Raw genomic sequence first — 23,427 nt, 5'->3', positions numbered from 1 at the left:
TACCCCGTGATTTTTCCCTTATGGGCTTTCCACGTAAAAACTTCTGGAGTCATCACCGTTTTTTTCTCTTTCATCTATGTGTGTGCAGAACTAAAACAATAGTCCGTTACTCTACCACCGCAAATTTTCAAGCACGCATCAATCTCCTTCATGAATTTTTAAAAAATATTATTTTTGTTAAAAATATCTCGCCTCACCGCCATCCTACATTTATTTCCAATTTATTTTTTCTTTTTTCAAAGAACTTATAGAGAAAGTAAGGAAGAGAGTGAGAATTTTTGTGAGATAAAATTATTTTCAGAAACCTTAGAGTTGATTTCATCTGTCAGCACGCTCGAAAAAATTGTCCCTCTAAATAATATTTCAATTTTGTCGTTCTTAATAAAGTTAGATATTTAATGTGATACAGTTTTAAACAAAACTGTGATCCATAGGGATTTACAAATTTTTCACTAGATAACTTTCTGTTTTGGAGAAATTTGATCGTGGTAGAGAAATCAATATAAAAAAAATAAAATTTCAGCATATATTTTGTGCTAATAATATTGTGAGTATTTTAGCAAGTATATCAAACCTTATAAAATTTGCTCTAAAAAAATAAAAGCTTCAAAATATTATTTTGATTATTTCATATAAAAAAGTGTGGATTGTGATTGTTTTGTAATAACAATTGGCATCCACACGCATGTCTTCAAATTTGTATAAATAAATAAATAAGTAAATAAATAAATAAATAAGAAGCTGTTATCATTTTTTTTTTTTCGCTGAAGTGTCCACACGCTAGCGGATCCCAGCCCACCTCGCGGCGACGCCGGCCGTTATTCCGCTCCCTGAACGCACCAACGCACCGCAGGCGGCACTATCCCACTCCGCCAGAATCTCAATCAGCGGCTGCCACGTGGAACAATTCATGCGCGGGGCGTCCGCACCGATGTTCAAAGCCCGATGCCATCTTGCCTCACTGCCTCAGCTCTGCTCTCTCGGAGCGAAAGAGATACGCGGAGCAAGTGAAACCATCGGCCTTCGCGCACCCGATTCCGATTCCTGTTCTTCTCCTTCTTCTTCGACGCCGTTCGGATTCCTATTTAAACCCCCGAAGATGAGGATTCCGAAGAGACCCTTCGCCGACTTTCGCCTCCTGGCCTTTTCATTTCTCTCCGATTCGCAATTATCGACCGGTGCGAATCTCTTGCATCGTAGAGGTCTGCAGTTCGTAATTCATGCTTTACTTCATCTTTTTTCGATTTTTGATTAATAGTTTATGGGGATTTTGGGTGTTGAGTTTTGAATCGCTGGTTCTTGGTAGGATACAGAGTGTCGGCTTGCAAGAAGGAGATGGAGGATTGCGGAATGGAGGGGAATAAGAGGGCGAGAATCTGGTCGTCTCCTGGAAAGGATTCTTCGGTTAAGATGGGGAAGATGGTTTTCTGCAACCGATCGTTGAACATGAAGAATATTGTGGCGGTGGGGTTCGACATGGACTATACGCTGGCGCAGTACAAGCCGGAAACATTTGAGGCTTTGGCGTATGAAGGGACAGTGAGGAAGCTGGTGACGAATTTACAGTATCCCATTGAGGTTTGTGTCCGAGTTCTTATTTTAATGCTTTTTGGTTCGGTTGGTACGGGTTTTGGAGCGTACTTTGTGTTTTCGAGAATGGAGCGGCTGATTCTGGTGATTGGAAGGCGTTCATGATGATTTTGGTGGGAATCTGGTGGAAACCAGTGTCCGGTGGTTCCTGATTGAGAGGATTTCGATGATCTGTTTGTTTCTGACTGTCTTTGACTCGGTCTTGCACGTGCACTCCGAGAGTTTAGGAGTTTTTTGGTGTTCAGTTTATCGCTTTTCTTTATTTTAAGTTAAAGTTGCTTCATTTGAGATTAATGCTTCTCATACCACGCTCCCTCCTCCCACTCAATTCCGCGGTCGAGTGAGATATTAGAAGCCTTGGTTAGCCAACCATCTTAGTCGATGAAAACTGAAACCAACTCGACTGTTTTACAGTCTCGGTCACCAAGATTGTTGGTTGACTAAGATTTTTAGTACAATCACGGCGGACCATCGGCTAAGGTGGGCTTTGGGCATACAATCTGATGGGCACCCTTTTTTGTTAAAACATGCGGGGGTGAATAAGGATATACTACTTGAATTTAATTTAGAGATATTACCTTAGTCGAGCAGGTGGGATTTCTACTTTTATTTGTCACGTATTACTCCACTTTGCAGATACTGAACTGGAAATTCGATTGGAAGTACATGGTTAGGGGTTTGGTCCTTGATAAGAAGAGAGGCAATATACTGAAGGTGTGTAATTGCTACCTTTCCTTGTTCTGAAGCTGTTGCTGGTGTATTTGTTTTGTAATATTATTTGAAATTAATATTTGTTAATCAACTTTGTTTCTATTTCAGCTCTCACTTAATTGAGAGAAACACTTGTGACTATCTATTGATTCAAGAGCTTGGGGCATCTATTCACTGTTTTGTTTTTCTAGATCGCCGCTAATACTTTAATTTCACTAATACGTTTTGGCCGTCTTTAAGAATCTTTTTGTTGTGGGAAGTTACTTTTTATAATGAGATCTATTAAAGTTTAGTGACTATAAGGAAGTTGTCGTCGGACTTCTTTTAGGAGAAAAGCATTTAAAATATCCACACAAATTTTAAAAAAAATTGCTTTCTCGTCAGTAACCTTATATCTATTTTTATACAAGGTGACAGCTGCCCCAAATAGATTTGCCTTCTTGTTTGGAGGTTTTCTGTCATAGCTTTTGGGCTTTACTGTTGGCATAACCACCTTCAAGCGATCAATTTTGTAATGTGAGCTTGCTCGTCATAAAATATGCTCATTGGACTAACTTTACAACAAATCTTAGCCAATTGAGACATTCTTTGCAATTGGAGGAATCCTGTATAAGACAATGCTATTGATCCCGAGAAAATAAATTTAAGCAGCATGTAGATTGGCACATAAGTGATGATCATGCCATATCTAAGCTTTTTTGATGAAATGTATAGATCCTTCAAATTAAAACACAATTGAATCAACATACCTTAGAGGAAATCTCTAGTTGGTTGGAAATGACTAAGATGAGTAATCAAGTTTATTGGGCTAATAGTCTCATCAAAAGGGCGACCTTGTGGGTCCTTGGGCGAGTTTAGTAGCTCTATGTTAGGGGCTGAGTAAGGGTTGATTCTTTGTCGTGTTGATGAGATATATGGCTTTGGATAACCATACGCTTAGACAACTCTTGAGGATGCGGGGAGGCTCGTGTTCACCTTCCAGCCAAGGCGAGACCAAATCAAACTAGAGAAGGACCATATAAATAACTTCAGCTCTCATGGGCTAGCCAGCCCCTTTAGGGGATATATTTGCTTATTTTGGCTATTAGTTGGGATTTCTTTTGCTTTTGGACATTTAAATATGTGGTGAACTTCTGTTTTGGGGGCCTTTTGATTTGGTTTATACATTAGGGTCTATTTTCTCTAGTTTTTATTTGTTGTAGTGTTGTATTTTTTATTCTCTTAAATGGGGTGTTTGTAACTTAATTAGATCTAGATAGTGCTAACCTGGATGCCCGAGAATCTCCTGCATTGTCAGCTTTGCATCCGAGTGTAGTTTCTATTTCTAGCTTGCCGTCCAACACTTTGCACCGAATTCTCAATCACTGTCCCTGTTTCACCATCTATTTCTCTTCTTATAGATCCAAACCCATCTCTTGATTTTTCCATGCCGTCTAGTAACCCTAAAATGGTGTTATTTGGTAACAAACTCATAGAAACCTTAAATCCTTAGGAATTTGCTATTCCCCACTTTAAATCTAAATTCCTCATTACCTACTTCATCCACCCAAGCACATACCTATTCCTAACATCAACCTTGACCCCTCACTCTCTCAGCTTTCAGTCTCATAAACACCTCCCTATTTTGGTCGTAGTTCTAAGTGGGGAAAGAGGCACTTAATCACCAATGAGAAACATGAAAATGAGTGTCTCACAGTTCAGAATATGCAAAGGAGAATTCTCTAGTTACAACCAAGGCTTGTCGAGTTGGAAAGGAGAAAGCCCAAAGAAATCATCCATAGCTATAATGGTGACTTTCTGGATCAAAAGGAGGAAATTAATCCCTTTCACCAAAAACTCTCTAGTGATGGAACTGGAGGAGCACACAACGACGATATACCTTGGATGTTTGAAGCTATTTATTGGTGATATAGTTCAATTGCAACGTTATTATTCCCTATTATATATGCAGGCCTTAGTTTTGACAGTACAGAAATAACATCATCATCAATATACCACTGCATGTTACAGACAATATTTGACCTTATGATTAGACAATAAGAGTATACACATGAGCATAATAATATGCCAACATGCACGACACATTTTTTATTGTTCCTTGTTCTTATCATAAATGTTAATATGCATGACACATTTATATTTGTATAAAAATTACTTTCCAAAGACATAATAATACATATACAACAACAACAACAGAGCCTTAATCCCACTACGTGGGGTCGGCTACATGAATCCTTTTTCTCCATTGGTCCTATTTAGTGTCATAATAATACATATAACAGGGGTAAAATGTACAATGTCAATAGATAGACTAACAAAAAACTCATTAGAAGTGCAAGATTCTGATGCACCTAAATCTAATAAAATAGTGTCAAACTAATCTTGAATTAGAAGCATATCTATAATCACTTTTTCGGATCTTCAGCCTTACGAGAGGTAATTGCTAGAACTCTGATATTCAATGGTTGCTCAATTTTGTGCTATGAAGTTTCACCATTTACTTGAGTTGAAGGCTTTATCAAAAATTGAATTTTACTTGATTGATTGCCATCTAGAAGTTTTCTGGGCCATCCATATCCTTGAAATGCATACGACTTGTTTTCTCTCTCTCTCTTTTTTTTTTTTTTTCGGACTATCCAACGATGCCCCAACTATCCACATTTGTAGCATTTCCCTGAACCCATAAAAAACTGCCCAAATGGTCATTTTTCCATTCTCACAAATCAATTTGTGTCTGAGGTTGTTTCTGCTTCCCTTTTGATTTAATTTTCTTGCTTTTAATTTTTTCTACCTTGCCAACATCGTCTATTGCTTGTTTTAGGTTGTCATTGCTGACTGGAGAAGTTCAAATTATTTTCAATTCGTTAAACTCTTTAATTTAACACTGAGAAATCACTAATTTCGAACGGCGTTAGAGCCAACCAATTGATTTCTAAGGCTGCGTAGAAATTTAAGACATTTTTTTCTTGGGTACTGACATATTGGGCGCATATCTCAAAAGATAAATAAATTCAGACTATGCTGCATAACTTTCTTTGACCCCTTGTGTTAGATTGAAGAATTTATCTTGCGGTGTTAATCTGGTTGAAGGTGGAATAAATCAATCATTGAACACTCTAACAAACTCGATCCAATGAAACTATGGAAGAGGTGTGAGTCCAAATTTTTTCTATGTTTTGTCTGCCACCATCTCTCTGTGTCAGATTCTAGCATGAAAGTAGCTATACCATTTTCATGCTCTCTGGACAAATCATACCATCCAAAATCTTTTTGATATTCAATAACCATTTTTTAACAATTGTAGGATTATTGTGCCTTTAAATAGAGATGCCTCGAAAGTTCTAAAGATCTTCAAATGACGATCAATTTCTGTACAAGATTTGATTTTGGGCTTCGAGCTGGTGGATGATTTTTGAATGATAGTTATTTTATCAATTTCTTATGATACAACTGAATAATAGCTTAAAATTCGGCAGCTTTAGTTTCTTCATTTGCTGTGTTCTGATTATCATTTTTATTCATGATATTTTTAACTTGTGCGTCTTACTCTGCAATCAGTCTGGGAGATTGTCCCTCGATACTTTCTGATTTTCTTCAGCTGTATTGACACAATTTATTATTCAAAGATAATTTATCATATAATAATTATGTTATACATGTATGATACCTTAAGCCATTTGGGTTACCCACCCCAGATAATTAATCTGTAATTTTGTATAATTTAATTTATATATGATCTCTTTCTTGCTTCTTTTAAATCTAGCATTCTTTAATTATCCTTTTTATCCAGTAACCTTGCGTTGATATCAGTTTCCATCACACCCCAACTAACCCCGTTTTAAGGTCAGCCGCAGTGTGACAAAGGAGGATAATTTGATCAGATTAAATTATCATCAGCCTTCGTCCTGACTTGTATAATGAGGATATAATGAGTGATAAACTAATATAACTAAATTGCTGTAAAAATTAGCCTCTCAATCGTTGCAAATATATATGATAGATTTTATTTCGTAATTAATTCATATTCACATATATTTGGAAACTTAAAAAATCATATAACCAATATATATATATATAAGCGTTAAATTCAACATAATAAAATACGTACGCACTCAAAACTATATAGTGTAAAAGCTACACACTTCAAACCTAGCTACTCGCTCTAATGCTCTTCATCCCTTCCTGAAAGTCAATAATTTGGAGTAGGCTACAAGTTCAACGAAATAATCAAAGCTAAATGAAGAATTTTATTGACGAAAAAGAAATAACGTGCATGATCATATGTAGTTCATGTATATGTCCACAACACATGTCATAATATGCTATAATTGTATAAAAGATGTAAAAGAAAAATGCGTAATGCAGAGAATTATAAACATATTCATAATAATTTAAGTTATCAATCGTAATCATAGGAATGTCATTTATAATTGTATAAGACTCGATTATTTTCTTGTCATGTCATTTGATAGACACCCAACCCAAATACTACTTTAATTATTGATAAATATTGGGCCTCGCCTAATATATTTGTTATCAATATCTCCCATGGTTCCAACAGTTCCCTACTTTTCATTCTCGTTTGATACCAATGATTCCCGAAGTTTTGTCCCAGTTTGAATACCAGGAGATGAAAATCTCATTGTTTCCTATCATCTATATTTACAAAAATTCATGTAATAATCAACATATCACAACACTTGAGACATTCCTGTAATCATAATTTCTGTAATAAACAATTATAGACAAAATCATAATCTTATGCATAATCAACATGATATGAATATCTGTAAGCGAATGTTTCATAAATATATTCATGTTGTAAATAAATATGAAAATGATAATTATCATAAGTGTCAATTCAAACTAGTATTCACATTTATAGGTATTCAACAATATGAATAAATTATAAATGCATTCATACGTGAAAAAAAAAATCAAATCAAAATTCTAGAGAAAAATATTATTTTTAATCTAAAACAAGATTATTTTACCTGAATCGATAGAGCAGCCATACGATAAGTTTTCTTAAGCGCGCCACAAGGTCACCACATAGTGTAAACCACTTGAAATTCGTAAACCTCTTAAGATATTCAAGAAATCCTTGGCTTGTCTCGGTTTATCCTCAAACAAAATTTTCTTACCTTAAACTAGTTAGTTAACCTTCTCCAATTCCCTCCTGATCCCTTTGTCATCCTAATCATCCTTTTTTCCTTTTACCATGCAAATTTACTTGTAAATAGCCCTACCGAGAGGTCAAAAGCCAATTTGCAACTTTTGACACTAGTTCGCCTCCCACAATAATGATCGAAAATGAAAAAAATGCTTCAGTTTGTAACAAAAATCAAAATAGAAACGTAGGGATGGAATGGAATGTTTCGAATAACATGAAAGGGAACTTCACTCTTACCAAATTTTCCCCTAGAGTCGTGAATAGCTGCTTGCGGCCCTCTGCCAATTGCGCAGGACGCGCCTGCACTACAACAAAGTTGCGGGAATCCCTCCAGGTGCATGAAACCAAGAATCGAGAGGGGGAATGGGATTCAAAGCTTCTTATGCTTTATTTAACTTCCTCGCCATGACTCACACTCATGCAATTGCATCAAACACCTGCAACCTGCATAAGGTGGTGGAAATGGTAAATGAGATTGAGAGAATTAATTAAGGTCAATTAAGCTTATAATTCAAATTTTTATTTCTTCGCTTTTAATTCATATAGGGTGTAATATATCATTGTGATCGACTCAATATGTAGAATTTTATAAAATTGACTCGGTCGAATTTTGAGAAATGCAAAATTTTGGGTATAATTTATAATTGTCAAAATTTTCACTTGATTTTGTCAAAACTAGGTATTACGTTTCTTATCTCTTTGCAACAGTTGCGCCAGGGATCTCTTTTGAAAGAAAGATTTTGTCCTTCTTTTGGAGAAAGTTTTGTGGCAGAAATTTCCTTATCTTGGAATTCAAAAGTTGTAATGATACATATTTTGATAGCCGGACCATTGACTATCATCATCATTCCTTCTTCTGCTCACATGAGAGAGCATTCTTCATTAAGAGAAGAGAGATTTTCTTTGCTTAAGTTTTTGATTAAAATCTGATAAAATGTATTTTTGAGTCATACCAAAAATTCAAAGATTCTTTTTTGCTTGATGAATTTTGTAAGGATCATCACATCCTCATAGTAGGCCATTTTGAGACGTTAATAGTACAACTCTACAATAAACATTCATAACATTAAAATATTCAATGACAGATAGAGGGAGCTTTGTCTTGATTTCATAGATTAGTGCAACATGTTTCACCTTTGAGCATGTTTGCTTAATTGCATGTTGGAGAGAAGCATAAAATCTCATTAATTTTTGGTAACATAGTATTACACAACCATATTGTGATCATGAAATCAATTTTTTCCCGAAGAACTTTATTTCTTTGGGCTTTCAAAGATAGATTCACAAGATGTTGAATCATTTTCTTTTCTTTTAGAAATGTCTTCACGATTTGAGATCATTTAAGATAGTTTTTTCTCATTTAAGCTATAAGATGCTTAAAATACCTGGAGTTCTTCTTTGGTTTAATTTTCTCCATTGAACATGGTCAGACCATTGGTGGGAAGTTAAAAAAAAACCAATCATAATAAATAGAAGGAATTTTTGACAAGAGGGATATTGCTTGAAGTGGAAACCCCAATCTTAGAGAATATGAACAAAGGTTTGAAGGAATACTGGAAACTTGTTCTGATATCATGTTGAAAATAAAACAATAAAAAAACTCTCAAGAATTTAATTTATTTCTTTTTACAAGAGCGGAGGTAAATGTACATTTTCTAGAGGCATTATAGAATAGGAATAAATCCAAAAAAAGGAGGGAAAAATAATTTGGGGCCGGCGATCCTAAAAGAAAGCACTTGGATTGCAATTTGATGTTGAGCGATTCATCCAACGATTTAGTGCCTTGATCTGTAGGCCTTATGTTATGCAATCCAAGGGTCATAGAGAAACAAATCCAATGGTACATAGCCTTGATCCGTGCGCCTTAAGTTCCCTGCCATCATTGGAGAAATTCCAACATAAACTATCTAATACAACAACAACAACAACAAAGCCTTAATCCCACTACGTGGGGCCGGCTACATGAATCCTTTTTCTCTATTGCGTCCTATTTAGTGTCATATTTTCATTTAGTTCTAGTAAATTAAGATCATTTTTAATACAATAAACCCAAGTCTTCCTAGGTCTACCTCTGCCTTTCTTAACACAAGTCGAATCTAAAACATCTACTCTCCTAATCGGATCAACAGATGGTCGACGTATAATGTGACCAAACCATCTAAGACGACTTTCTCTAATTTTGTCCGTCACAGGAGCTGCACCAACCCTATCACGAATATATTCATTTCGCATTTTGTCTCTAAGTGTAAAGTCACTCATCCATCTAATCATTCTCATCTCGGCAACACTTAACTTATTATTATGCTTCTCTTTTAAAGGCCAACATTCAGCGCCATAGAGCATTGCAGATCTCACCACCGTCTTATAAAATTTTCCTTTCAGTCTAGGCGGTACTTTTCTATCACACAAAAGGCCCGAAGCATTCCTCCACTTCAACCAACCAACTTGAATTCTACTATTAACATCCCCATTTATATCACCATCGCTTTGAACAACAGACCCAAGATATCAATTATGTTGAGGGACTCGGGTAAAATTAACTTCAAGGGATTTGAATTTGCTTTCTATCCCTATCCCTAATTAGAGGTAGGGGATCACTACCCTGCCTTTGGATAAAACTTCACATGCTGAGATTTAAGTTTTCTTAGCATACTTCATTTATTAATTTCCATTTCATTTGTTATTCTTTTTATCAATGTATGTTTCTAAACTTTTATAAAATTTTTGTGAGTCAGTCTACACTCAAAACATGATTTGAACCAAATTTCTTTTCTCAAACATATACTCAAAGCTAATCAAATTCTAATTTTAACTCAATATATTAAATGGGCCTCATTTTGCCGCATACAATCCAAGCTAAAAGTGATTTTTTTTACTTGAATATAAGTCATATCAACACCTTTCTTCTCGAGAACGCTCCAAAGGATATCTCTTGGAACCTTATCGTAAGCTTTTTCTAAATCAATAAAAATCAAAAGTAGGTTCTCCTTATTATCTCTGAACTTCTCCATCAAACCTCTCAATAAATGTATAGCTTCCATAGCAGACCTGACCGGCATAAATCCAAATTGATTATGAGAAATTTTCGTGATGCATCTTAACCTATGTTCAATTACCCTCTCCCATAATTTTAAAGTATGACACATCAACTTAATTCCACTATAATTTGCACACTCTTGTGCATCCCCTTTATTCTTAAAAATGGGGATCAAAATACTCTTCCTCCACTCCTCAGGCATCTTTTTAGTTTTTAAAATAATATTAAAGAGTTTAGTAAGCCAAGAAACTCCCAAATCTCCCAAATATTTCCACACTTCAATTGGGATATCATCAGGTCCTACAGACTTTCCACCCTTGGTTTTCTTTAAAGCCTCCTCAACTTCTTTTTTGCTAATGCGACGGTAAAAATGAAACGTTTTATTATTATTTACGATATTAAAATCACTAAGTTCGATCGTATTTTCAGAAACTTCATTAAAAAGTTTATCAAAGTAACTCACTCACCTATGTTGAATATTTTTTTTTTTGAAATGTTCTTTTTGATTTTCATCTTTAATACACTTTACTTGAGTTAAATCTTTACTTTTCTTTTCTCTTCTTTTGACTAGTTTATACATATATTTTTTACCTTCCTTAGTATCTAATCTATTATACAGGTCATTAAAAACAAAATTTTTTGCGTCACAGATTATTCTTTTAGACTACCTGCAGGCCGTTTGATATTTTTCTCAGTTCTCTAATAACATAACTTCTTATATTTTATCTTTTCTTGCACATTATTATTCCACCACCAACTATTTTTATTTATAAAAACTTTTTCTTTTGATTCACCAAACACATCTTTTAAATTAGGATTAAGGAAAGAAACATCAAATGTTTTATTCCTGGGGTAATAGATTCTTAAGAATCTGATTCTACTTTAAAGGTTAATCTTGAATTTTACTCATACAAATAATTTTATTTTTGTCTTTTAGGTTCTCCCATCTAATTCTACGATGACAAGTCCTTGTATTCTTTATTTTACAATTCATCATCTTAAAATCTAGAACTAATAATCGATGTTGGGTACTGAAATCCTCACTTGGATTGACCTTACAATCTTTACAATCTCGACGATCCAGCTCTTATAAGTAATAAGATGTTCATTTCTTTTCTTGAATAAAGTATTAGTAATAACAAAATCATACGCTGAAGCAAAATCTAAAATAACTCTACCTTCTTCATTAGTTACTCCAAAACCGTAGCCACCATGAATATTTCTGAAATCTTTTACCACTCTACCGACATGTCCATTTAAATCTCATCCAATAAAAATTCTTTCTTCAAGAAGTATCATTTGTATTAAGTTTTTTAAGTCATTCCAAAATTTATCTTTAGACCCTATATCTAAACCTACTTGAGGAGCATAAACACTTATAATATTAAAAATCTTAGTATCAATGATAATCTTAAGAGCTATAATTCTATCATGAACTCTATTAATTTTTACAACATTATCTTTCAAACTCTTATCGATAATTACATCTACACCATTTCTAGTGCGACTCTTACCAAAATATCAAAGTTTAAAACCTAAATTATCAATTTCCTTAGCCTTTTCTCCAACCCACTTAGTTTCTTGAATACATAAGATATTAATTTTTCTATGAATCATATTATCAACTAATTCCATTAATTTATCATTGAGAGTACCTATATTCCAAGATCCTATCATAATATTAGTTTCATTAGTTTCATGGACTAACTTCTTTTCTCGCATTCGCCCGTAATATGAGAACCCTTGCTTATTTAACACTACACCCGGGCGCCGGTGTAGCGTCCCTTGCACACTTTTCACTGTATTCAGGCTATACAGCGCGTCGCTTCCAGGGGACGCCCTAGAACATAAACTATCTAATGCGTAAATAAAATTTTATAAATTTTGAATAGGGGGGAAATAAATGAAATCCAGTCAGCAACAGATCGATGATAAGATTCTGATGTCAAAACAGAAGCTTTTCATAAGTAGAGAATATTAGAAGAAACATATATGATTAAAATTTTATTAACATAGATGAAATAAGAACTATAAATCTGAATAATTCACACTGTCAAAAAGCCACAAGTCAAATCAATCACTAAATAAAAAAGGATTTGGCTAGGTGAAAAGAAATAAGAGCAGACCAACACAAACTTTGTTTATTTTTATCAGGTTTTCTTCCTGTTTTCCTATAATATTTTGCTTGCTTTCGTCTTTTATTTTATTTTTTGTGTGGCTGTTACTGTCTAACTTGCTTGTATATCTTGATTTCTTCCATAGCATGATTAGTACTTTTAACTTTTTGAACTATTTTACTGTCAATCATTTCTTTTTCTCAGATGGATCGACACAAATATGTTAAAGTAGCATATCATGGTTTCAAAGAAATGTCTAAGGAAGAAAAGATTAAAGCTTATGGAAAAACATTGATACGAGATACATTTGATGAGCCTGAATATGCTTTGATAGATACACTTTTCTCTCTGGCTGAAGCGTATCTTTTTGCACAGCTTGTTGACTTCAAGGATAACTACCCAGGAAAATTTCCTCCTGAAACTGAGTACGTGTTTCTGATTTTGAATGCTTGGAATTTTGGTGATTAGTGATTGAAAAATGATTTAATTTTACTCATTTAAACACTGCACCGTTTCCTAACAGTTTTACTGTTCTATTATGGTATAACTGTTAATATTTTTCCACTGTATTTTTTGTGAAATAGTTGCTGTTATGTTGCTACTGCACAATTCATTTTTATTTGTTTCTGTAATATTTAGAGTAGTCCTGCTTGTTGAATTACTTTTGACCTAGTAATGCTCATATTGTGAATTTCATATTGTGAATTAAGTTGGGTGGGAACCTTGCAAGTTATACTGTTGCAGATCTGCATGTTTTTTTGTGCATGTATTGTGGCATATATGTAATGATATACAGTAATTCATTCGTGTCCAAATAATTGCAATTTACATACAAACCTACATTTTAATATTTCGGTTTATCAATACATCGAACTTGTGAAAAATGGAATGGTTAATGATAAAGTTGTTCACATTTTGTATATTCCTTGCTTATTTTGGACTTTAGTCATGGAATTTTCTCTGTTAAATTATAAATTTTTTAAGAGATGCAAAAATTTGCTATTTTTTTGATAGGCAGGTAGGACTGTCAAAAAAGCTCGTTGTATGTGAGTAGCTCGAGTTCGGCTCGTTAAGTAGCTCGTGTTCGACTCGTTCGTTAATTAAATTGAGTCGAACACACTAATTTTTTAAGCTCGAATTATAAACGAGCCGAACACAAACAACCATTTTTCGCTCTTGTTCGGCTTGTTCTAGCTAGAAATAAAAAATACTATTTATATTATAAAATATTATATATATTTATATCCAAATTTAAATTATAACAGCTCGTTTGATCATGTGGTTCTACGTCTTCTATTGCATAGAGTTGGTGTAGGTTCGAATCTAAAGCCTTGCATCTATTTTTTCCAATTAAATTTAATGAGCCAATTTTGAGCCAAACACGAATAAAAATATTTAAATCGAGCTGAACACCAACCAAGCCTATGGGCAGTGTTTCTGAAGGCTGCAACGTCACATACAATTATCTCATCATTTATTTTGGAAAAAAACACCTTTGAGATGGTTAATATCACACTTCAGATGTTGGGCAATTTGTTCTAATCCCTATGCATTGCTGATCATTTATATATTTTAATCTCAATGATGCCATTCGTGCTTTTGAGGGCCAAAATACATTTTGATCGGAGGCCAACTTATTGCATAAGAAGAGATTGCATTAATTTAGTAAATTATTTAGGTAGATTAATTTTACCTTCCAAGAGATCTAGTGAGTCATTTTTACTGTCATGTAAAATGACAAATTTGGGAGAAATTCTATTTGTTTATTGTAACGTTCTGTTTCATTTATCCGGGAGAAGAATTGAAGTCAAACATCAGTGAGAACTGAAGCGAGGGGTCGAGAAGCCAAAGAGGGGGGAGATGAAGCGAGAGGCGGGAAACCAAATGGATACTTTCATGTATAAATTATGATGTAGGAGGGGCGATAGAGGTGAGATACGACTTACATGAGAGTCCAACAGTAGTTGAGCTGCTTGATTGAACAACGACTTCGACTGGAGCTCTTGTGCGTGCGGTTCGAGAGCAGAGGAAGAGGCGAGTGCGGATGCTCAAACATGAGAAATCAAGCTGAAGGTGAGAAGTTGTGCAAAGACGAAGGAGAATGTCTCGTGCCTTAGGCAGCCATCGAATAAGAGCAATGGAAAAAGCATCGTATAGAGAAGGAAGAGGCGATGGGTTGAGTTCGTGCATGAGGGAGTTGAACCTAGTCCTCTTGCGGTTCAGATCTTGCGTACAAAGAGGAAGAAGGGAGAAGATAAGCTTAGTTTGTGGAGAGGAAGCCGTAGCCAGAGGAGCTCTCTTGTGCACAAAGGACTGGAATCACATTTACTCATGGCTTAGGGGTCGATCGAGGAAGGTAAGGTAAAGTTTATTTAAGTGATTTAGAAATAATAATAATAACAATAATGTATATAAGCAATATTACATAAAGTATATTAATGAAAATTTTATACTTAAGTAACGTGAATAGTTAATAAAATGATATAAATTATTTATAATAACATCATTAATAAATTAAATTTAATTAATATGAATACCATGTTTATGTTATGTTTTCAATTTTATTAGAGTCGGCGTCAAGACAAATCAAATAAAAATTTAGTCATTATCGAGGTAAGTGCTCATATTCTTTTGCTATAATAATATTTTTTTCTTTTTGACCAAATGCATTTACTGTTATAACACCGTATGCCTATGATTTATGATTGAATTGAATTTTGTTAAGAGTGAGCTGTGTGCTTAGCTTTATTTAAATTATCGTAGATATTGAATCTTGTACAAGAATGTTGACTGATATGCAAACGAGAATGACATAGAAAGTGATATTTTTATAGTATGCTTGTATGTGCATGCTTGGTTGTGACAGTCACCCCTTTATGGTACCAGTGGGATAATGATAATGTACCTGTGCACGTAAATGAAAATATATATTGATATTGAAATATCTTAAGTGACAATTTTTGGACGGTGATGGTATGATGGTTTTATTAATATAGAACGATGCATATAAGTTATTGATCTAATAAGATTCATCGAAAAACATCAAATGTTTATATTGATTTATTGAAAGTTTAACTGACACGCATATTACTTTTTTTCCACTGTATTATTGTAGTTTAGAAGTATGAGTATTCACTAACTTTATCTAGTTTACTATTATTTTAAATTAATATTTCAGATTTAATTAAATAATTAAAAGACGAGCAATACTAGATAAAATGTTTATAGAAAACATAAACAGCCAGTAGCGAGGTAAATTTAATTATACCATATTAAAGTAATTTTCTTTAGTGTCTCTTTTATTTGTAAAATGTTAGCTATAGAAAATGAATATAGAAAACTTAGTTCCCACCATCCGACCATCTGTACTTATATTGGTTAACTCCAAGCGCCGTGTCGGGTAGTGATAAAAGTGACATCAGAGTAAATGTTTATGATTAATTAATGAAATCTTGATGAAAGAGCCAATAGTGTAATTATAAAAAAAATTTAATGATAATAAAAATAAAGAATAAAGTTAAATTAATAATTATATCCATTTAGGCGTAGCGATACATTCAAAATTATAGAAGATAAGAATTCGAAATAAAACAAAAAAGTACAATCTACTATAAATGCAAACACGAATGCCCTAACCTAGATGATGGCGGCGATGACTCTCAATTGATTTGGGAGTTCAAATCGCAGTCTATCAAAAATGATATGGTTGTTGTTGATAAGTGTTTGAAAATATTTCAAGATTTGTGTTCATTCTTGTTTAAGGGAACTGAAGACCCGATTGAAGCAAAGAACTAAATAATGATAGAGAAGATACTAGATAACATGATTTGTCCGGATGAAAGAAGAGTTCTGTTAACTACTTTTATGCTGGATAGAGAAGCCGAAAGTTAGTGGCGCGAGCAGCGTTAGGACAAGTTAGGGGATATACCTAACTGGATGATAAGTTGAAAGGATTTTGTAGGGTTTTTTAGAGAGTGATTTGTACTCATATTTGCTCAAAGACAAATGCATGACATGTTCATCAAGTTAGTGCAGGAAGAGAAGGTAGTCATGCCATACGAAGTAGAATTCACTGCACTGTCGAAGTATATACGCAATTGATTGCTACTATAGAAGAAAAGGGCTACAGATTTTTTTTTGGGATTAAGGGATTCAATCAGACAACCGGTAATGCCTTTGAGGATTGATGAATACTCAATAATAGTTGAACACGCTAGAAGAGTGGAGATTAATTATTAGTTTACTCAGGAGTGTAAGGTGCTGCACAAGCGGTAGAGCGTTGAAGAACTTGTGGATCAATTAGAGAGATCCAATGAGAAGAAGTTTAAGAACAATTCGAGTGGAGTTAACAGAGGTACGACTCAAGATACTGTAATCACTTGTGTTGAATGTGGAAGTCAAGATAAAGGTGAATGCTTGATGAGTTCTAACACTTGCTATCGGTGTCTTCAGCTTGATCATATAGCCGGATTATCCATTTCTTGGTTAGAAGAGTGTTGAAGACCATAAATCAGGTGAAACTCCTTCACAAAAGGCTGCATGTGGGCATAAAAGGATAGAGTTTATAGCCTCAACTCCTACCTAAGGTCAACCAAGATAACCAATTCGACCTCGAGTTTATTCCCTTACTCATAGTTCGCCTGAAAAACCTACTATTGCTGATTGTGATGAGGTCTGATGAGGGTATTTTTGTTTCAGTAGCCAAGTGTTTTTATCCAAAGTATAGTTGAGTCTCTATGTATCTAATCTTTATATTATAATGATCACTTTTTATATTAATGAATGATCCATACTTTTCATTATGAAATTTTTGGATAACTGATGTTGGCCTGCTTTATCAAAAATGCCTTGAGGTCTATTTATAAACTTTGTGCGCGAAATTTTTATAAGTGGAGAAGATTGTAATGTTCTTAATCGTTTACTTGGGAGAAGAATTAAAGAATTGAACATCAGTGAATCAAAATGAGGAGTCAGGAAGACAAAGAGGGGGGAGGTGAAGCGGGAGGTCGGGAAGCCGAATCGATACCTTCATGTATAAATTATCGCGTAGGAGGGGTGCCAGGGGCGAGAAACGCATTACATGAGAATCGAATAGCGGTTGCACTATTGGGTTGAGATGCGACTTCGATCAGAGCTTTCGCGTGTGCGGTTTCAGAGCATAGGAGAAGGCGAGTGCGGACGCTCAAACTTGAGCGATCAAGCTGAAGGAGAAAAGCTTTGTGCGGAGATGAAGTAGAATCCCTAATGCCCTAGTCGACCATCGAATAAGAGGAAAGGAAGAAGCATTATGCAGAGTAGGAAGAGGCGTCGGGTTGAGTTCGTGCGGGGGGTCGACCAAGGAAGCTAAGATAAAGTTTCCTTGTCTAGTTGGTAGGCAGGGTCACTGTAAGTCCCCCCTCGCAAGGGTTCGATCTCACCCGTGGTGCGTGAGGGGTTGAATTATAGGCACATCGCGCGGGGTTCTCATCGTAGGCCCTGAGCGAATGGGAAATTATGTAGACATAGATACACAGATACATATGTATGTATGTAGATATATATACATGTAGATACATATAGATAGATACATATATATATATGTAGATATATATATATATATATATATATACATACATACATATATATATATGTTAATATGTATATATATTTTAGAAAAGCCCAAGGGATGATTTTATTGAAATAAAAAAGATATATAATGGTTGTATGAGAGGGCCCAATAGAGGCATCCTACCCATACAATACCAAGTACAGTAATATTAAAAAAAAAGATACAGAATAAAAGAATTAAAACATGCAGAAAACAAAAGCTAGGGACGAGCCAATATAATCCTGCCTCTTCCTCTAGTTTTAGGAGCGGAGCCAGATAACAAACTTTGAAGTGTGTGTCGTGTCTTTGCCATAAGTATCCAATGTATCATCCATTAAATTTCCAAGTTGGAGTGCTCCCCCAGCCTTCTTCTGTCGAAAAGTGTAAACCTGTCATTCTTCATCAGAAGACTGACTCGTGTGATCATCGGTCTGATTTAGAACCGCAGTAGAAGGAAAGAAAGTTGTTTTCACAGCGATAGGTTCCAGTGTATGTGAAGTGTGAATTATCACCTCTGCACCTAATGCTTCATGAATAGGGACATTATCCGTTGTAGTGGTCAGGAGAAGGGTTCCCAGGGGCAGACACCAACTCCTGTCTTGTGGTGATTCTCTCCTCAGGTTGGCTGTCATCTGGTTTATTAGAATCACGTTCAGACACGTGGGGTGCACTAGTAACTTGTTTCTGCTTTTGACTATTAGTTCTCAACTGCGGGTGCAATCTAAAACATTTCTTCTGCGGGTGTCCAAAAATCTTGCAGTGCTTGCAGTAGTAAGGTTTTTGTTCCATAATAATTTTTTGCCAATAACCATTGTGAGCAGAGTCAAGCCAGACTTCTTCTACATCTGGTAGTGTAATATCTCTTTCAATCAAAATCCTTGCAATAAAGGGTCTTGAGAAATGAACTGTGGGTAAATCTACCTGTAAAGGTTTTTCAAGGATAGTCCCAATTGCATATAAGATTGGTAGGTCAAAAAATTGAAGTTTGAGCTCAGATAATGAGAACCAGATAGGTGCAATTGGGGATTCTTAACTGGGATCAAAATCAGGGGGATCAAAATCGGTCCATTTGAGCAATTTCATATGTTTGCCCTCGATTGTGATGAATTTCTTTGAGAAAATCATTGTGTAGTTTTCTTTTATACCCAACTGTATGATAACATGTCTTTCATCGAAATGACCCACCTGCTAAGCCTCAACTAGTTTGAAATCTTTAAAAACCTTCATGATAGTCTCAATCTTAGGGCAACCTAATTGAAACTTTCCCACTAGAGTAAATTTATATTTTAGTTGAAATTTCAGCTTCAAAGAAGAATATTACTAGTTTGGCCGCCTTTTTCTCGACTTTCTTGATGAGATTGCAATCTCCATATCCTGCAACAGAATCATAGTATTCAATTTTTTTTTATATATATATATATATATATATATATATATATATATTGAATAAAAAATTAAGCAAGATTACATACAGTAAAATAATAAATAATTAAAATAATATAAATTATTTGTAATAACATAGAAAATAAATTAATTTTTATTAATATAAATACTGTGTTTAGCAGTCAACGTCAAGATAAATCAAATACCAAGTTAAGTTTCATCGAGATGTGCTCATATTCGTAGTAATATTTTGTTTCTTCTCGACCAAATGCATTTATTGTTATAACACTGCATACCTATGATTTATGGTTCAATTGAATTTTGCTCATATTGTAGGAAAGGCCAGTGTGCTCAACTTTATTTAAATTATCGTAGATATTGAATCTTGTACAAGAATGTTGACTGATATGCAAACGAGAACAACATATTCATTATTAGAAAGTGTTTCTTTTATAGTATTTTTGTATGTACATGCTTGTTTATGATGGAGTTATCCTTTTGTGATATTAGTTGGGGAACACCAATATATTTATGCATGTAAATGAAAAATGATATTAATGTTAAAATATCTAAGTGATACAATTTTTTAGACGGTGTTTCTTTGACAGTTATATAGATATAAAATGATATAAATATGCTATTAATCTAGTAACAGTCATTGAAAAAACATCAATTATTTATATTGATTTACTAAAAGTTTAATTGACATGCATATTGATTTTATTTTCCCCTATGCTACTGTAGTTTAGAAGTATGGGTATTTACTAACATTATTTAGCTTACTGTTATTTTAAATTAATAGTTCAGGTTTAATTAAGTGATTAAAAGATGAACAATTGAAGTGAAAATGTTTATAAAAGACACGAACAACTAGTAGCGCGGTAAATTTAATTATAACATAATAAATAATTTTTTTAGTGAGTATTTCATTTATAAAATGTTAGTTATAGAGAATGAATATAAATAATATAATTCCTACTGTCCAACTATCTGTACCCGCCTAGGTTAACTCCAAGCTTCAGGTCGGTTTGTGATATATATATATATATATATGACCACAAGAGAAGATCTAATGGAGCATATATGAATTTAGGTGAGGCCAGAATAGACTTTAGATCAATGAGTGAGATAGGTTCAATTTTGGGGTGGGGTGGGGGTGGAGTGGGGTGGGGTGGGGTGGTATGAAGCTTTGTAATATAATTATAACGGATTTAAAAATTTGCTAGCACAGTAATTTACCACTTTTATTCATGAAGCTAGTATGAAAAAGCTATTAAATGACTAAATTAGTATGGTCCTTGACATGAGAGATTGGAACAACAAGGATCACAATGTTATTATGGATTATTTTATTATTAAAGGGGTATTAATGTCCTCTGAAAATTCCCGTAGACTCACTTGAGGGAACTTTGTGTGTTTTCGGGTGAAATTTTAAAAATAGATTCAATTAGATAAGACACTATTTGTAAATTTTGCTCTTATTTGTGAGAACTTTATGATCTAGTTACAAGTTTATTATAGACATAGGAGAGACTTTGAAGCCTGCGTCTATAAGATACTTGTAACTATATCATAAATTTTTTATTTAGTTTAGTCATTGGGTGCTAATTGCTTAGGGCATATAATGTTAGAAATTTGATTTTAGACTGAAAAAATAATCTCCTTTCACTTAGATTGGATAATGGGGGAAATTATGATAAACCCAATTAAGATCCCATGATTTCATCCCCCAGAGTTATCACGAATTGTAGTCTACTCAGTCAAAGGAGATAGTTAACCCAACTTGGCTAGGAATCCTTATCAACAAGAATTTATTGTGTAGTCCATTGAGAGACCTTGCAGACCTAGGGTGTTAGTTAATCTAAATGGATAGTTTTAAGTCAACCTTAGTTGAAAGATGACTTTGTGCATCTTGTGATTCAAACCATTCAGTTAGAGGGCGAGGTCTTAACTGTTCATTTTGTGACTCTAATTGGCAATACATGTCATGTACTTGTGAGGTTTTTTGTGAGTGACCTATATATATATATATGGCGTCGTCTTCCTCGCTCGACTTTGTTAGGGTTCCTCGCTCGAGTCTGCTAGGGTTTTGCCTGGCTTCGCTCTCTCTCTCTCTCGCTCGCGTGTTTCCTCTCGGCGTCTTCGCGCTCTTCGTCTCCCCCGTTCCGGCTCTGAGACGAGGCTCGTCTCCCGCTCACGTGTTTCTGCGCTCGATTCTGCTCCTCTGCGGCCCATCTCGCCGCTCGCGTATTCTGCGGCTCAACCTCGCGCTGCTCGCGATCGCGATTGTTCTCTGCGCTCGTCTCGTTTCACCGTGTCGTCCCTTTCGGCTATTTCGACGCGTTTATTTCCTTGCCAGCTTTCTTCTCTAAACGTCACATCTATCCTTGAGGATGGCTTCAGACAAATCGTATGCAGCTGCTCTTGCCGGTGTCCACGTTTCAGGCACACCAAAATTATCATCTTTCCCTCCTTCGTTTGAGTGGGTTAAGGACATCAAAAAAACTGGTAGGAAGAATGGAAGTCTGTCATCTTTTTTACAGAAGCTGAAGGTATTCAATTTGCTTCCTCCTATCGTCTGAATTTGGTTAACAAATTTTTATATGGTCATCTCAAAATGGAGCTCATTCGCAAATAATTTGAACTTATGCAACTTGTTGGATAATGAAAAATTGGATTATTAGATGAGAGACACATTCTTATTCAAATTAACAACGAAGAAGATTACATGCGCTTATTTGCTATAAGAATAATATGAATTGATAACAGAACAATGAAAATTCTAAATTAGTCTGTGGATTTTGACCCACAGACGGAACCGTCAATCATTCCGGTTTGGATTCGTCTCCCTGGTCTGAAATTTCATTATTTTTCTCAAAAAGTGTTGTACTCTATTGCCTCAGCTTATGAAAAATCACTCAAGATGGACATTCCTTCTTTTAATCTGTCCCGTCCTTCTGAAGCCAGAGTACTTGTTGAAAGAGACACCACTTCACCCGCTTCTGAGAAAATCTGGTTGGGCACACAACACCATGGATATTGGCAGAAGGTAAAGATTGAACCTTTTCCGTCGTATTGTTCGAACTGTCGTATGTTCAAACACTCCAGTTCTCAATGTCACCATCTACACCCCCAACTCAGACCAAAAAAACAAACTGCTCCGTTAGAGGCTGTGATTCAATCTCCTCCTGATCAGGCAGGCAATATGACAACCATTCAATCCCCAGTTGTAGCTCCATCATCCTTGAAACCTTCTATCGTGGGGAAGTGGGAGTTTCTTCGGACCCCACCTGCTCTAGAACCTATCACTGATAATACAGGTGGAAATATTCCTACTGCTTCATAGTCTTCATACCCGCCTCATCAGGTCCAGAAAGATGTTAATATTACTCAGGCTCATGGGGATCAAGCGTGCAACGACCTACATCTATCAGACCACCTTTGGAATCTACTGATCAGATGAGTCAACCATTGGATGAGGAATGACAGGTCTACATATTTAGGAGGAAGAAGAAGAATGAAGATCTACTTGAGCTCAGGAATCTGATGGATGATACTTTGGTTTCTACGGGCAATGATACACACTTTACCAATTTGTTAGCCGACTCACTTCCGAGAACTAGAGACAAGAGGACTAAATTAAGACGTCCCTAGCATTTTTGTGCCCTTTTGTGGCTTTTTTGTTTTCAACCTTTTTATATCTTTACTTTATTTGGGTTTTGTGTGTGCTGTATTATATGAGTTGGGCTTTTTTTTAGGTCCCCTCATACAACATTTCTGTATCTTTTTCATATTAATATATTTGCCCACGGGCTTTATATATATATAT

General features: G+C 34.9%; 1 protein-coding gene across 8 annotated transcripts in view; it reads left to right on the top strand.

The window, feature by feature from the left end:
• Window positions 1-775: 775 nt before the first annotated feature.
• The window catches only part of LOC110024995 (cytosolic purine 5'-nucleotidase), a 139,522-nt gene continuing 116,870 nt past the window's right edge, over window positions 776-23,427 (top strand). For 7 of the 8 annotated variants that reach the window (XR_002294069.1, XM_020725221.1, XM_020725222.1 and 4 more), the window contains exons 1-4: window positions 776-1,202; window positions 1,307-1,578; window positions 2,227-2,304; window positions 12,833-13,053. Coding sequence is in view for 7 of the 8 variants with exons in the window: in XM_020725221.1 (XP_020580880.1) it covers window positions 911-1,202; window positions 1,307-1,578; window positions 2,227-2,304; window positions 12,833-13,053 (863 nt within the window). In the remaining variant the exon portion in view is untranslated. The remainder of the gene's footprint in view (window positions 1,203-1,306; window positions 1,579-2,226; window positions 2,305-12,832; window positions 13,054-23,427) is intronic. The other variant, XM_020725223.1, reaches the window with a different exon arrangement.

Source organism: Phalaenopsis equestris, unplaced genomic scaffold, assembly GCF_001263595.1.
Source record: "Phalaenopsis equestris unplaced genomic scaffold, ASM126359v1 Scaffold000287, whole genome shotgun sequence".
In the NCBI taxonomy this organism is placed as follows: Eukaryota; Viridiplantae; Streptophyta; class Magnoliopsida; order Asparagales; family Orchidaceae; genus Phalaenopsis; species Phalaenopsis equestris.
The sequence above is the reverse complement of the archived record's forward strand: the minus strand, read 5'-3'. Positions and strand labels throughout refer to the sequence as shown.